The following is a 16082-nucleotide window of genomic DNA, read 5'->3' as shown; positions in this document are numbered from 1 at the left end:
TTTGGGGTGTTGGCTGATGTGTCCTCGGCGGGCGTCCCAGCGTGGGGAGCTGCAGCTCCAACCACAGCCCAGGCCTTTCTCCTGCTGAAGATGGCCAAATGAGCTAACTGGACCAACTTGTTTGAAGGCTTTTCTCCTGTGACAAGTGAATTTGCTCCATACCAGGAACTGAGGGCACTTGTGGGTTCTAGTTCAATATCAGGTCTAGCCCAAGCTGACCTAGAATGCCACAGTGTGTACCACAGGGCCAGTGGGCCTCGGGCCTGGGGTGGCTCTACTTTCCCCATAGGGGTTTCTGCTTCTTCCATAGGTCTGACCTGCAGGCAACTACATCAGTAGCTCTGGGTCCTTCTTTAGGGAGCACTTGGAGATCTTGGAAAAAATGGGAACACTGTAAGTTTGGAGATGTAGCCTCTCTGTGACCTGCCATCTCTATCCTGAGCCTTAGAACCTGGAGCTACGCTCCTCCATCACTGGACATTGCCTCTGAGGATAGCTTGGGTGGAGCCAGTTCCAAGAAGGAGATGCCCAGGGGCAGAGAGGCTTCCCATAGCCTCCTTCCAGCCTCTAAACAGGGTGAATGGAGATGACAAAATAGGGGGAAGGGCTATACTACATATAGGGAAGACACAGGGGCTAGCGATCACCCTGCCAAGCAGCACCCCTGGCGACCAGGTAGGCAGGCATGAGCTAAGTGGTCCAGAGATTTTGCATATGTGGCCAAATGAGATCAGCCCTAAGCCAAAGCCAGCACAGCCGCCCTCACCCTGGCAATGACAGGGACCAGATCCTCTCAGACTCCCATGGAGAGCACAGTAACTGTGTCTCCAGTAGGTCCTGATCTGTGTGTGCCTGGTGCTTGCCAAGGATTTCAGTGGGAGTGGGTACACCCATCTGGGGGTTTCTGTCACAGTAAAAACATACCTGGTACTGGGAGAGTTCAGTGGCCAGGGCCCCTGTCCCTGGTGGAGCAGACATCTCAGGATCTCAGGGAGTAGACAAACACCTTGTCCAAGGATACCCTAGCACTGCTTTTGACATAGCTCTGCTTCAGTACTACACCAACCCCTCTATTTAGATCTGTACCTTGGCAGGTGGCAAAGGCAGCCAGGAAGTCTCCTCATGCCTATTGCTTTCTTCAGGACTTCACAGTCTCAGGGATTGACTGGGTCTGAGAGTTGGTGTGAAGGACGGAAGCCACCTCCAGGAGACCTGGGATGAACTCGCCTCTCCATCCCTCCTGACCATGCTTGGGCACAACTTTCTATTCACAGACTAGGTGGCCTAAGCTGCTGAGTATCATTAGGGAGGATCATTGCTCCCTAATAGACTGCCTTGTTCTGTTTACAGCCCAAAGATGCTGGTGACCCTTTCTAAACCTCAAAACCCTCGAGTGCTGGGCACCGGTGGCTCACGCCTGTCATCCCAGCTACTCAGGAAGCTGAGATCTGAGGATCGTGGTTCAAAGCCAGCCTGGGCAGGAAAAGTCTGTAAGACTCTTATTTCCAATAAACCACTAGAAAACCAGAAGTGGAGCTGGGCGCTGGTGGCTCACGCCTGTAATCCTAGCTACTCAGGAGGCTGAGATCTGAGGATCGCGGTTCAAAGCCAGCCCGGGCAGGAGAGACCGTGAGACTCCTATCTCCAATAAACCACCAGAAAACCGGAAGTGGCGCTGTAGCTCAAGTGGTAGAGTGCTCGCTTTGAGCTGAAGAGCACAGGGATAGCGCCCAAGCCCAGAGTTCAAGCCCCACAACCTACAAAAACAAAACAAAACAAAACCCTAGTTTCCTTATTCCACCAGTCTTTCAAGCCTGGATCCTCCTTTTCTATTGTTGTTACTCAGTAGGAAGCATTGAACCATGGTTTTCTTGTCACTATGCCATATACACTTTTTTCCCTCCAACCAATCTCACCTACTCTTTCTTTTCCTGAATGCTCTGGGCCACACCTTACACTCTATTTCAGGATACTAGAGCTTGTCAGTACCAGGTAACCTGTTCTCAGGCTTCCATACTGGCCAGCTTCCTGGCCGCAGGCCCCAGCTCTTGGTCACATGAGGTCACCTCACTCCCATGGCCCTTTGCTGGGACAGCTTTCAGAGCAGACATGGCTGAAGCAGCTGCCCCAACATGGCCATTTGCTCTTCGTCAGTCAGTGTGCAAGGTGTCTTTGGACTTAGTGGTAAGCTGAGCCGTTGGTTGTCTGCTCACTCACCTAGCCATGGATTTGTCTGCCAGTTCTTGGTCCCATGTTGGAAGATGGCACCACCAGAGCCCACTGACACAGGGACACATAATGTAGAGGTTTTGTGTTCACTACCAAAAAGGAGAATGGGAGTGGGTAGCAGTCCCACAACTCATATCTATGTTTTAGGCTCTCAAGGTACATTTTCCTCTACCCAGCCTCCTTTTGGATCAGTTCACACAAAGGCTTAGCCTTGTTTGCTTCAGGCTCAGGGCCAGCATCTTTTTTTTTTTCTTTCTTTCTTTTTTGCCAGTCCTAAGGCTTGACCTCAGAGCCTGGGCACTGTTGCTGAGCTCCTTTTGCTGAAGGCTAGTGCTAGTGCCACTTGAGCTACAGTGCCACTTCTGGCTTTTTCTGTTGATATGGTGCTGAGGAATGCAACCGGGGCTTCACTCATGCTAGACAAATACTCCACCACTGAGCCACCTTCCCAGCCCCTGGGCCAGCAGCTTTGATGAAGAGACGGCATTTGGGGAGACTGGGTAGGTGATGAGGCGGTTGTGACCCACAGACAGTACCCGTGTGAGGGACTCTCCAGCTGTCGCCCTCCTTTGTAGGCTGCAAGAATACACCTGCCCGATCAGCCTGGCATCAGCCCACAATGGCTTCTGGTGAGGAGATTGTGTCAAGGGGGTAGTGGAGCAACTCTGCCAACCACCACGGCCTGCACCGGGGAGGGAAGCAGGCCGACCGCAAAGGAAGCGGCGGCTGTCCACAGGGAGGCCTCGCCCCTGACGAGGCGCTTCCTGGCTTCTGGAGGGGCAGGCGGTCTGTCCAAGTCCCTCTCCGAGGCCTGCCGGGGTCTGGGGCCGGGGCTGGGGGCCGGGGTCTGAGGGCCGGAGCTGGGGCTGGGGGCCGGGGTCTGGGGCTGGGGGCCGGGGTCTGGGGTCTGGGGGCCGGGGTCTGGGGCTGGGGGCCGGGGTCTGGGGTCTGGGGGCCGGGGTCTGGGTCTGGAGCTGGGTCTGGGGGCCGGGGTCTGGGTCTGGGGGCCGGGGTCTGGGTCTGGGGGCCGGGGTCTGGGTCTGGGGGCCGGGGTCTGGGTCTGGGGGCCGGGGTCTGGGTCTGGGGGCCGGGGTCTGGGGTCTGGGGGCCGGGGTCTGGGGCTGGGGGCCGGGGTCTGGGGTCTGGGGGCCGGGGTCTGGGTCTGGAGCTGGGTCTGGGGGCCGGGGTCTGGGGCTGGGGGCCGGGGTCTGGGGTCTGGGGGCCGGGGTCTGGGGCTGGGGGCCGGGGTCTGGGGTCTGGGGGCCGGGGTCTGGGGCTGGGGGCCGGGGTCTGGGGTCTGGGGGCCGGGGTCTGGGTCTGGAGCTGGGTCTGGGGGCCGGGGTCTGGGTCTGGGGGCCGGGGTCTGGGTCTGGGGGCCGGGGTCTGGAGCTGGGGGCCGGGGTCTGGGGTCTGGGGGCCGGGGTCTGGGTCTGGGGGCCGGGGTCTGGGTCTGGGTCTGGGGGCCGGGGTCTGGGGTCTGGGGGCCGGGGTCTGGGAGCCGGGGTCTGGGTCTGGGGCTGGGGGCCGGGGTCTGGGGCTGGGGGCCGGGGTCTGGGGTCTGGGGGCCGGGGTCTGGGGCTGGGCCGATGGCTCCGTTCAGCTGCGGAGGAGTCCCGCCCCATTCTCGCCTGGCCCTGGCCTTGGGGAGAAGTCCCTCTCGGTCCAGAAGCGGGCCTTTCCCTCCGGTGCGCCCGGGGCGCCGCAGGCCCCAGCCGCTCGCGGTCAGGGATGCGGAAACCTCAGTGGGCCGAAGGGCAAGAGGTCAGGGGCCAGGCGCAGCTGGCAGGTAGCCGGGCGCCTGCGCGGAGCTCGGGCGGCCTGCGCCACGAGCCAGGTAGACATCTGTCCGTCCTCCGCAGGGCTCCGGTGTCCTCGAGGGCTTAGGCCTAGTCCTGGGGCGCCCCGGCCCCGGTTCCCCCCGGGCCGCGGCTTCCCTCAACCTGGCTTCCCTCGGCCCCAGTTCCGCCTTCCGGGCGCAGCGGGGGCGCAGTCCGTGTCGCCTACAAGTCCCAGGGTGCCCCGCGCCAGGCCGCGCCCCGCGCCAGGCCCCGCCCCTCCAGACCCCGCCCCTTCCAGGCCCCGCCCCCGGCCGCGGCCTACTAAGCGGGGCTCGGGGCCGCCGGCGCCGGCAGAAGCTCGGAGCCTGCGCGCCGCTGCGCTCCCGGTGGGCGTCGCTGCACGGCTCGGGCTACGGCGGCCGGCAGGGGGCGGTGGCGGCCGTTACTCGGGGTTCGGAGGCGGGGCCGCGGGGGTCGGGCGCTGAGAGTCCGAGGGCCCGCGGCTGGGCCACGGCGGAGGAGCGGGCCGAGGCCATGGGCGACCGCGGCGGCGCGGGCGGCTCCCGGCGCCGGAGGACCGGCTCCAGGCCCTCGGGCCAGGGCGGCGGCGGGCCCGGGGCGGCGGAAGAGGCGGTTCGGGACGGGGCCGCGGGCCCGGACGTGGGCGCCGCGGGGGACGCGCCGGCCCCGGGGTCTGCCCGGGACAAGGACGGAGGCGCTACCGAGGGCGGCGGCCACGCGGATCTGAGGTAGCGGAGGGCTCCTGACCCTTCACCCCTGACCCCAGACCCCGCGCTGCCCCCTGCCCCCAGGGCGGCCGCGGACCCGGGGGCCTCTGGGCCCCGCTCGGACGCTGAGGCTTCGCAAGTCCCCGGTCAAGGTCACCCCGGTGGGGGGCGGCCTCGGGCCGGCGGGGGCGGGGCGGGGCGGGGCGCCCCCGGGCCTGCGGGGCGCGGGAGCCGCGGGACCCCCGGGCCTCCTGGGCGGCAGGGAGCGCGTGAGGTCGGGCTGGCTCCCCAGCCTCTCCCTCCGCTCTGGGCCAGGGGGCCGTGCAGAAGGGTTTCTTGTCCTTGCAGACCCTCCCAAGCGGGCCTGCGTGTCTTATCTATTCTTCATTAGCGGTCAGGAGGGCCCTCGGTGTCACTAGAAAGTGCTCACTGTAGGGACAGAGCTGTACCCGGTGTGGAGACTTGGATTCCCTGGTTAGAGTGCAGGAAGAGGCGATGGGGGTGTCCACAGGAGGGGACCTGCTGCTCTGAAGGGGAGGACGGAGCGATTGGGACCACACCCTGCCCAGCCTGGGAGGAGGTGGCCGACCTGGACACTGCTGCCTGCTCCAAGCTGGCCCCAGGCCACTCAGACCTTTTCCAGGGTTAATCCTGGCCTACGTGACTGGCTTAGAGAGAAGCTGAGGAAAGAAGAGGAAGTAGGCAGGGGGAGTCTGTGGGTGTCCTGTGGGGAAGGGGCTCAAAGGCTGCCTTTTGGACTGCTCACAGTTCACTTGGGAGATAAGATAAACCCCAGTGTGAGGCAGGTGTGGCTCGGCATGGACAAAGGTCAGGTACAGACTCCCTGAAGACACTGGTGGATGGGGGAGGTCCTCCTGAGGTCTGGGGTGGTGCTGAGGGAGTTGTGGAGTTCCCCTTTATGATTGCCCCAGTCACCCCTCTCTTCAAGGCCCAGGGGGATGCTTAGCTGGACTTTGGAGAGGGTGGGAATTGGGGTCCTTTTGCATGAGACTGGGAAAGTGGTCTCAACTGTACCACCTGGGATAGGCAGGGGAGTGCAGTGTTACCTACATCACATTGGTGAGTGCGCCTTTTCTGTGTCCCTGATGGTGTGAGGTCTTTGCAGAGCTGGGAGGGGAGGCGGGAGAGTCCTCTGCCTGGAGTTGTTGTCTCCCTGGGCTGCAGTCCTGCTGTGCTGCCTCAGCTCATCAGCCTGATGCCCTCCCCTCTGGAAGTGAGGAACATGGCAGCGAGGCTGCTCCAGCCTCTCGACCTGTCTCCAGGACTTGCAGGCTCCCAGGTCTCAGTGCTGGCCAGGCCAGGCTCTCTCGGTGCTTTGGGGCTTGGCCTGTGTGTAGCTCACTCCATTGTCACTCCTTGCCAGCCGCTCCTCTTCCCTGCTTGTTGCCGCTCTTGGCCCAGGCCAGCCTTCCTCCTGATTCTGCCAACTCCTGCCTCCTCCCCTCCACACCCCTTCTTGCTCACCTTGGGCTGAGTAGGTGGCCAGGCTCTGGGGGTGAGCTCGCTTCTGCCCTGTGGCAAGGCGAGGCTGGGAGGAAAGGTGCCCATCCTGCTGCCTGGGCTCTCTGTTTGGCCCGGGAAGTTTGGGGAGCCTGCCCCAGTCATCTTGTACCCAGGGCCTAGTTGAGGATGGCCTGGAGGAGTGCAGGGAGGGTTGCCCGGAGGGTAGAAGTCTCGTCTCTGCGCCCCTCCTTGCCCTGGACCATGTGGTCCTAGGAGGAGGTCCACACTGGGGGCAGCGCAGACCTGGGGGCGTGGGGTGTGAGATGGCCAGGTTCCTGCCCTGCCCACGGGAGAGGCGAGGAGCACTCCATCCCGTTCTGTGAGCCTGGTGGCTGTGGGAAGGAAGGAGGAGGGCTGCTCCACAGCTCCTTGGCCCCAGGGAGCGAGAGATGCAGGCCGTGGTAGGTCCTCAGTAGGTGAGAGGGCGACAAAGACTGGGCTGCTTCTCTGTCCCTGCTCACATCTTGTGGCATGTCCTCCAGTCCCTGTGGTGTGCTGAGCACCTCCATGGGCATTGGTAGATAGCCCCCATCTGGTCAGGGAGGAGTGTCATGGGCCGGGGGGAGTGTCCCAGTACGAGCCGTTGGGGAAGATCTTGAGAGCCCAACGGAAGGGACCTGGACAAAGCTCCTCTGACATGTGCTGTCAGCTTTGGAAACCAAGACCCTTTCCCCACTTCTGTCCTCCTCTTGGAGACAGCCAGAGCTAGAGCAGCTGGGGCCCCTTGGTGGCCCCAAGGCCCAAGGGGAGGGAGGTCATATTATTGTGAAACACTGGTGGTGGTGTGAGCTTCAGATAGTGCAGGTGAAAGCAAGCAAGCTTCAGTGGAGAGGGGCGAAGCGGCATGGCAGGGCCGAGAGAAGCAGCCTCCTGCCGGCCTCCTGGGGCCGCGACTCCGGGGAGACGCACACCTAGCCGGTTGGAGATGCCGGCGGCGAGCAGAGCTGGCGAAATGTTGCCTCAAGGGTATCAGTGCTTTAGAAAGTCAAATGCAGACATGGGGAGAAAAAGGGGTCAGGTAGAACTCTCGACGGGCTGTTGGACAGATACAGGAAGGCCAGGCCTACATTTGGGTGTGGGGGGGGGGTTGGACAAAGACAGAGGCTAAAGGCTGGACTTGCTGTCTGAGATGACCACTAAGGAGGGTATGGTCAGCCTAGGGCTACCTTCTGGTAGCTAATGTGGATGGACTAGGCACAAAGCAGACCTTGGTCTGGGGGGCAAAGGGTGGCCTGTTGGCATTGCCTCTCAGCTTTCTTGGCCCGTCCCCTGGCCCAACCAGAGCCAGGCATGCCCTGTGGCACTGAGGTGAGGTCTTCCTAAGAGGGCATCTGTAGCTGCAGCAGCCCAGGCGTTTCTCCTGCTCAGAGGTCTCAAGGCAGGCATGTGTGTGGTGAGAAGGAAGAGGAGACATTTGCCTCTCCTCTTGCAAAACCAAGACCTTGCTCAATTTCCTTTACTTTCTTTCCTCCTCCTTCTTCTTCTTCTCCCTCTCCCTCTCCCTCCCCCCTCCTCTTCTTCTTCCTCCTCCTCCTCCTTCTTCTTTTGTGGGGCTTCCTGGTGGCACAGCAGCCAGAGGGAAAGGTGGGGCTCAGCTGGTATGAGTGAGCCAGGTGCAGCTTCCTGGGATTTGGGCTCTGGTCTGTTCCTGTTGTTTCTGCCTGGGCTGGGCCTTGTCCAGCCATACAGCGATCCCTTCCCTGGATCGGCAGGGTCTCACTGGATGTCCCTAACCTCAGAACTATCTGGGAGTTTCCCACAATAGAGGGTCTCCCTAATATCAGGTGCCTGGTCTTGTTGAATGTTTTCACTCTGCAGCCTCAGCCCAAGCAGTAACTTGGAACTTGCAAGAGCCAGGCCATTGACTCAGAAAGGTGCCTGTTGGGTTGCGTACCTGGCTGGCCTTGGGCCTGGTGCCTGTGTGGCTGTGTGTGAGGAGAAGGGGTTTTGGCCGTGGTGGAGGCCCCAGGCACTACCATGGGTGATAGTGTGGGCCAGAGGAACAGTGTGGACTCCATTCCTCACCCTTTGCCCAGTAATGCCAGCTGGTTCCAGGTAGGCCTGTAGATTTCACAGATCCTCTGATCAGTGGCCTAAGAGCCTGGTTATAGTCTGGGTCTTCTGGTGAGCCAGTTTCCTGGCTTAAAATGCCTGAGCCCTATATAGGCCTGGACAACTACTCCTGAGATTTTATACACACACACACACACACACACACACACACACACTTTTTTTTTTTGGTCCGGTCGTGGGGCCTGAACTCTGGGCCTGGGCGCTGTCCCTCAGCTCTTCAGCTCAAGGCTAGTGCTCTACCACTTGAGCCACAGCACCACTTCCGGCTTTTTTCTTTTTGCTTATGTAGTGCTGAGGAATTGAACCCAGGGCCTCATGCATGCAAGGCAAGAGCTCTACCACTGAGCCACCTTCCCAGCCCACACACATAATTTTTTAAAATTTTGTTTCTTTTCTCTTTTCTGTGTGTGTACTGCGGCATGAACTTAGGGCCTTGGTGCTGTCCCTGAGCTTTTCATACTCAAGACTAGGGCTTTACCACTTGAACCACAACTTTACGTGTGTGCGTGTGTGCGCATACGTGTGTGCATGTGTGTGTGTGTGTGTGTGTGTGTGTGTGTGTGTGTGTTTCCTTCCCTGGCTGGTTTCTAACTGTGATGAGCAGATCTTGGCCTCCTGAGTAGCTAGGTGTGGATAACCAACACCTGGATACCTTTGGCTATTTGATGGTTAATTGGAGATGGAAGTCTTCTCGCTGCTGGGCTCAGTGGCTCATGCCTATAATCCTAGCTATCGGGGAGGCTGAAATCTGAGGATTGTGGTTGGAGCCAGCAGGAAAATCTATGAGACTGTAATTTCCAATTAAACAACCCTCTCCCCTCCCCCCCCAAAAAAAACCCACACAAAAAACAGAAGCAGAGCTGTGGCTCAAGTGGTAGAGTACTAGCCTTTGTAGAGTACTAGCTTTGGGCACAAAAAGCCCAGGGATGGGCTGGGAAGGTGGCTCAGTGGTAGAGTGCTTGCTTTATATGCTTGAGGCCCTGGGTTTGATTCCTCAGCACCACATAAGCAGAAAAAGCCGAAAGTGGTGCTATGGCTCAAGGGGTAGAGCGCTAGCATTGAGCTGAAGAGCTGAGGGACAGCGCCCAGGCCCAGAGTTCAGGTCTCATGACTGACAAAAAGAAAAAGAAAAGAAAAGAAGGAAGAAAAAAAGAAAAAAAGAAAGAAAAGCCCAGGGGTAGCACCAGGCCCTGAGTTCAAGCCCTAGCTCCCCCTTCTCCGCAACATACACCCAACATCTTAAACCCCAGGACTCCCCTTCCCCACACAGTCCTAAGTCTCAGACGTTCCTGCCGGGCTGGCTTCTAACTGCGGTCCTCAGATCTCAGCCTCCTGAGCAGCTAGGATGGCAGGCGTGAGCACCAGCGCCCGGCTCCTCCTGCTTTTTGAGAGGGTTCATCGAGGCCTGGGGGTCTGAGAACTTGGCCCACTGTAGCTGTGTGGCCGCTTGCAGGACCCTGCCTGGCTGGCCCTTCCTCCCACTTACAGATAGGGAATGAGTGGTGTGTGGACAGAAGAGACAGCGTGGAGGGTGGCAGGCCTTGCCTTGTAGCACCTGCTCACAGGTAGGGCCTGTACTTTCTTTGCCAGATGCCATCGCCTGCAGGATTCCTTGTTCAGCTCAGATAGTGGCTTCAGCAACTACCGTGGCATCCTGAATTGGTGTGTGGTGATGCTGGTGAGTAGGACAGGGTGTGGGGCAGGCCAGCCTCGACAGGTGTGTTAGACTCTTCCCCATTTGTCTTGCCGTGGTGTAGTCTCTGTTGTGTGGGTGATCTGGGGTCTGTGTCTGATTGCTTTAGTCCCAGTGGCTGCCAGCCCTGGCTGGCAGAAGGAGGCGAGGCGGTCCCTGGCAAGCCATATGGGCTTAGGTTGAATTCCGGGAGAGCCCTTTGGATAGTGGGAGGTTGAATGGTACCCTGGCTGGCATGGGAAGGCAGAGAGAGGACCAACAGCCACCTTCTTGTCCCACACCTGAGCCAGGAGGATGAGGCAGCGGCATTTGGTGGTCACACAACTTCCCCGGCACAATGCAAAAGGAGTCTTGAGGGATCGGGTGCCACGTGGCCTTATAGGCTTGGAGCCTCCAGAAGGCCTGGCCACCGGGGGCCTCTTGGCCCAACTCTCAGCCATGGGTCCGCCTGGACAGCCCCGCACCACGTTGGCCTCGGGGCCTGCTCCCATGCACGCATGCACGCACGCATGTTGTGGGGGTGTGGCAGAAACCCCACCCTTGGAGCAGTGCAGTTGGAGGCTCAAAGGGCAGCCTGAAGGGCAGGGCAAGGGGCAACTTGTGCCCAGTCTGCTCCTCAGGCTGATGTGGCCTGAGGCCTTTGAACCTACTCACAAGTGTCTGTCTCCGCTTTGAGTGTGCCTCCTCTGGCCGCCAGGGTTGAAGGGTTCCCTGTGCACCACGCGGCTGCATCTCAGGAAGGGCCCGAGGCTCTGGGCGTCCTTGCCCTGGGGATGCCGCAGTCTCAGCCAGCTGTGCAGGGAGCACTGGGCCCAAGTCCAGCCTGGCTCCACGGGAGATGAGCTATCTCATTTTTGGCCCAGTCTGATCTGAAAAAGAGGCTTCTGGGTAAGGAAGGTGCGCAGCCTGTACAGTGTTTCCTTGCAGCCTTTTCCTGTGTCCGCTCTGTAGAGGGGATTGTGCACCTTAGCTCCCATTCACCTGTTTCAGGCTTTCAGGAGAGGCCTCTCTGCTGAGTGATATTGTAGGGTCTCATGTCAGGCTGCCAGCCGGAGGTGGGCAGGTAGCAGCCCTTATGTCTCTAGGCTTTTTTTTTTTTTGGTCTGGTTGTGGGTCCTGAGCTCTGGGCCTGGGTGCTGTCCCTCAGCTCTTCAGCTCAAGGCTAGTGCTCTACCACTTGAGCCACAGTGCCACTTCTGGCTTTTTTGTTTTTGCTTATGTGGTGCTGAGGAATCGAACCCAGGGCCTCATGCATTGCAAGGCAAGCGCTCTACCACTGAGCCACCTTCCCAGCCCCCCCCCCTTTTTTTTTTTTTTTTTTTGCCAGTCCTGGGGCTTGAACTCAGGGCCCGGGCACTGTCTTAGAGCTTCTTTTGCTCAAGGCTAGAGCTCTGCCACTTGAGCCACAGCGCCACTTAGAGCCTTTTCTGTGTATGTGGTGCTGAGGAATTGAACCCAGGGCTTCATGCGTGCTAGGCAGGCACTCTACCACTGAGCCACCTTCCTAGCCCTCATCTCTAGGCTTTTTACATCCTCCATGAAGCCTTCTGTGAGAACACCCAGGCGAGAGGCCTAAACATGTTCCTGCCGGGGCTGGCTTTGAACCTCGATCCTCAGATCTCAGCCTCCTGAGTAGCTAGGATTATAGGCGTGAGCCACCGGCGCCCAGCTTTAAACATGTTCCTTTGCCCATGTTTCCTTTCTGTATCACAGGACCTGAGCCTGGGGAGGTAGCCTAAGTTGGTGGTATCAGGACCCAGCTGCTGGGGACTGGAGTGTTGTTAGAGCAACTGGGGCAGAGTACCTCATCCTTGACCACTTTGGTGGAGCTGGGCTCCATAGCAGCTGTCCTGGCTGGAGGATCTGTACCCTGGGCTGGGCTGGGCAGCCCTCCCTCCTCAGCCTGGCCCTCCAGTAGGGCCTGACCTGGAGCTCAGCTTTGACAGACCCCCCTGTGGGTGTGGGGGCTTGGTCACCACTGGGAATGGGAGGCGACCAGGGCGGCTGCACGGCGAGCTTGTCTGCTACCAAAGGTGCGGCACTTGGGAGGAGTCTGCTAGCAGGAGGAGTCTCTTCCGCACAGAGGGCAATGAGAGACTTTTGTCTTTATTCTGGTGTGTGGTCAGGTAGGTGGTGAGTCTCAGAGCTTGCTGTTAAAGAATAATGTGGCTGGGCCTGGGAAGGTGGCTCAGTGGTAGAGCGCTTGCCTGGCATGCATGCGGCCCTGGGTTCGATTCCTCAGCACCACATAAGCAAAAAAAGCCAGAAGTGGCGCTGTGGCTCAAGTGGTAGAGCGCTCACCTTGAGCTGAAGAGCTGAGGGACAGCGCCCAGGCCCAGAGTTCAGGCCTCATGACCCGGGGGGGGGGGGGGGATAGTGTGGCTGAGTCTTTAAAGCTGAGGCTGCTCCCCAGGCCTACAGTTTGTGCTTCAGAGATGTAAGAGCTGGGAGATGCTGATCTGTAAGAGTGGCCAGCATCACAGGGCCGAGCCTTCTGTCTCTTGCAGATCCTGAGCAATGCACGGTTGTTTTTGGAGAACCTTATCAAGTGAGTAAACATGTTAGGCCCTTCCCTACCCCACCTACGGAATGACCAGGCCTCCACCACTCAGGCCTCCACCCCCCCACTTCTAGGTACGGCATCCTGGTGGACCCCATCCAGGTGGTGTCTCTGTTTCTAAAGGACCCCTACAACTGGCCTGCTCCATGCCTGGTTATTGGTGAGCCGGGCTCAGAGAAGGGCCCTGGGTGGGCACCAGGCTGGCCCGGCCTGAACCTTCCTCATGGGTATCTCTGTCCTCAGTGGCCAACGTCTTTGCTGTGGCTGCATTCCAGATTGAGAAGCGCCTGGCAGTGGTAAGTGCCATAATTGCTTGAGTTGGGTTTGCTGGAGGCAGGCTCTCCTTGGCGGGTCCTGGCTGAGTGCTCTGCCCCTCCCCAGGGTGCCCTGACAGAGCAGGTGGGGCTGCTGCTGCATGTGGCCAACCTGGCCACCATCATCTGCTTCCCAGCAGCGGTGGCTTTGCTGGTGGAGTCCATCACTCCAGGTGAGCTGGGGAGCTGCCCCCGCCCCAACCGCTCCAGCCCCTGGGGCAGCTCCAGGCTCAGTCTGGTGGGTGCGGTCCCTGGGGTGCATGGGTCTCTGAGGCTGAGCCCCTACTCTGTGGTTCCTATTGTTTGTGGGTGGCTGTGGGCTAAGATGCCTCTCCTGCAGTGGGCTCCGTGTTGGCTCTGGCGTCGTACTCCATCCTCTTCCTCAAGCTCTTCTCCTACCGGGATGTCAACCTGTGGTGCCGTCAGCACAGGGCCAAGGCTAAGGCTGGTAGGATTTGACTCCGGGGGCTTACCTGGGGCTGGGCCTGAGCAGCATGGCCCCCCCATCCTCCCCTACGTGGGCTTTACTTGCAGCCTCTGCAGCGAAGAAGGCCAATGGGACTGCCACACAGAGCGCTGTGAGCTACCCAGACAACCTGACCTACCGGGGTGAGGGCCCAGTGGGCAGGGCCTGCCCAGGGCAAGGGCCAGAGGCAAGATCAGGCAGGTTTGGCTCTAATCTCCTCTCTTCCCTTCCAGACCTCTACTACTTCATTTTTGCCCCAACTCTGTGTTATGAACTCAACTTTCCCCGCTCTCCCCGAATCCGAAAGCGGTTTCTGCTGCGGCGGGTCCTTGAGATGGTGAGGCTTGGGGACGGGGAGGAGTCACTTATGGCCTGGTGTGGGGGCCGTGGCTGCGGTCTCAGGTGGCTGCTCTGCTTTCTCCCCAGCTGTTCTTCATCCAGCTCCAGGTGGGGCTGATACAGCAGGTAAGAGGGACGAGTGGGGGCGTGGGGAGGCTCAGCACAACTGGAGACCCACACATGGAACCTTCCTTTGCAGTGGATGGTACCTACCATCCAGAACTCCATGAAGACCTTCAAGGTGAGCCTAGGCCCCCCGCTGGAGGGGGTAGGAGTGGGGGAGGAGCTGTCCGGCTGAGGCAGCCTGTTTCCACAGGACATGGAGTACTCGCGCATCATAGAGCGCCTCCTCAAGCTGGCGGTGAGTGCCTGTGGTTTGCAGCGAGGTGAGCCTGAGGGACAGGTGTGTGTGGTGTTCTGGAACCTGGAGCCCTTCCCCCCACAGGTCCCCAACCACCTCATCTGGCTCATCTTCTTCTACTGGCTCTTCCATTCCTGCCTGAATGCGGTGGCGGAGCTTATGCAGTTTGGAGACCGGGAGTTCTACAGGGACTGGTGGTGGGTACTGAAGGGTGGTCTTCCCGTTGGGGCCTGGGCAGGCCACTGTGCTCTATTCACCCTGTCTCTTTGACCCCAGGAATTCTGAGTCTGTCACCTACTTCTGGCAGAACTGGAACATCCCAGTACATAAGTGGTGCAGCAGGTGGGTGGCCTGTGCGCGCGTGGGGGTGGGTGTTGACCTGGGCCACTTCCCAGGGCCTCAACTTTGGCCTGTTTGCTCTAGACACTTCTACAAGCCTCTGCTCCGACGGGGCAGCAGCAAGTGGCTGGCCAGGGCAGGGGTATTCATGGCTTCGGCTTTCTTCCACGAGGTGAGTGCTCTGCTCTTTTCTTTTGCCTTGTCTCTGGGTACGAACGTGGCCCACGGCTGAGACTCGAACCCCCTTTTCCTGTTCCAGTACCTGGTCAGCATCCCCCTGCGCATGTTCCGCCTCTGGGCATTCACCGCCATGATGGCTCAGGTGAGCAGCCCCGGCTGGCTACCTCACCCAGCAGCCCTCCCGGGCGCCACTCTAGCCAACTGACCTTGGCCCCACATGCCCCCAGGTCCCACTGGCCTGGCTTGTGGGCAACTTCTTTCAGGGCAACTACGGCAACGCGGCTGTGTGGCTGACGCTCATCATCGGGCAGCCGGTGGCCGTGCTCATGTATGTCCACGACTATTACGTGCTCCACTACGAGGCCCCCGGGGCAGGAGCCTGAACCTGCGCAGGGCACCTCGGCCCGGAGCGCCGAGGCCTGCTCCCGCCTCAGGAGGCCGTCCGCCCCTACGGTGCCCTGCTGTTCTCCTTAGGGGTGGTGACACCGCACCAGCTGGCGGGAGCCAGTGCCGGGTCTGTGCTGTCCAGGGACCAAGGGTGTCAATAAAGTGCTGTCCAAGGCGACCTCCCTCAGCCTGGTGGGGGCGCGGGGGTCAGTGGGTGACGGCCCATCCCACCCTGGCTAGCGGCAGTGCTGTGGGCAGCAGGCCCACAGGCTGGAAGCCTGGACACGCTCAAGGTTCTTGGCCAAGGCTGTGGTGTTGGTGGATCTGTAAATGGATGTTCTTCTGGGTTGTGTGAACGACTGCTTAGCTACAGAAGTGGCCAACCGTTGCAGCTAGAGGCCAGGGCGGTTCCTGGGCCACCTTGTGGTTTGGGAAAGATCAGATGAAGTACAATTGTCCTGCTAATGCCAATGGAAGATGAACCTGCCTGGCGAATCAGTCTTGTGGGTTCCCCACAGTTGGACTGCTCAGTGAGGGGCTGACTAGGCACCCGCAGAGCAGTCATTTTCCTGCTTCCTGGAACCCTGCCCTCCGCCCCTTACTTATGTGTAGCTTTCCTGGCAAAGGGGGATAGCCCTGTGACATCAGGGGTGCCTTGTCCCTAGACCCTGCCTAGTCCTACCAAGTCAGGGAGGGAGCGGAGGCCAGAGTAGGAGGTAGCCCAGGGATCCTAGCCGTTCGTCGCCCTCCCCCCGCCCCCCCCCCCGGGTTGTTTTTGTTTTTGGTGGTCATTTAAAAACTTTTGTCCGAGGTCCAGTAACATGGCTATCTGCTATCTGCAGGGCGGGTGGCTGCCCTGTCGGCAGCCTGCCTAGCCCCCATCTATGGCGCCTTGTCTCCTGTGGCACGGCGGTGTTGGGGAGGGGACTGTCTGAGAGCTCTCTTCTTGGAGTCCTGCAAACGTGTTTGTGTACAGACAGCATCTCTGACCTCCCCGCCCCCGATGGCCATAACTCAGACTTGCTGGGACAGAAGGGGGCCTGCCTCCCCTCCCCGCTCTTAACCAGGAGAGCTTGATGCAGGGATGTTCGAATGCCCACTGGCTGACGCC

General features: G+C 59.9%; 1 protein-coding gene across 1 annotated transcript; it reads left to right on the top strand.

Annotated features, from left to right (window-relative positions):
- The first annotated feature begins 4455 nt into the window (after nucleotides 1-4455).
- Nucleotides 4456-15146, top strand: LOC138829617 (diacylglycerol O-acyltransferase 1). The gene is made up of 17 exons (XM_070026047.1): nucleotides 4456-4756; nucleotides 9923-10010; nucleotides 12533-12573; nucleotides 12660-12745; nucleotides 12829-12881; nucleotides 12967-13072; nucleotides 13240-13347; nucleotides 13434-13508; nucleotides 13599-13702; nucleotides 13792-13830; nucleotides 13904-13945; nucleotides 14021-14065; nucleotides 14150-14262; nucleotides 14342-14407; nucleotides 14489-14576; nucleotides 14664-14726; nucleotides 14812-15146. The coding sequence occupies exons 1-17, from the start codon at nucleotides 4542-4544 to the stop codon at nucleotides 14965-14967; spliced, it is 1488 nt and encodes a 495-aa protein (XP_069882148.1). The 5' UTR covers nucleotides 4456-4541; the 3' UTR covers nucleotides 14968-15146.
- The last annotated feature ends 936 nt before the right edge of the window (nucleotides 15147-16082 follow it).

The sequence above is a fragment of the Dipodomys merriami genome, unplaced genomic scaffold, assembly GCF_024711535.1.
Source record: "Dipodomys merriami isolate MVZ:Mamm:240054 unplaced genomic scaffold, mDipMer1.0.p SCAF_174, whole genome shotgun sequence".
Taxonomy (NCBI): Eukaryota; Metazoa; Chordata; class Mammalia; order Rodentia; family Heteromyidae; genus Dipodomys; species Dipodomys merriami.
This window is presented reverse-complemented; position numbering and strand designations above follow the sequence as displayed.

Excerpts from the sequence above, each read along its gene's own strand:
- LOC138829617 (XM_070026047.1), top strand. The coding sequence starts at position 4,542 with ATGGGCGACCGCGGCGGCGCGGGCGGCTCCCGGCGCCGGAGGACCGGC. Across the intron at positions 12,574-12,659 it reads TTTTTGGAGAACCTTATCAA|GTACGGCATCCTGGTGGACC; the intron begins GTGAGTAAACAT and ends CCCCACTTCTAG. Across the intron at positions 14,066-14,149 it reads AGCGCCTCCTCAAGCTGGCG|GTCCCCAACCACCTCATCTG; the intron begins GTGAGTGCCTGT and ends TTCCCCCCACAG.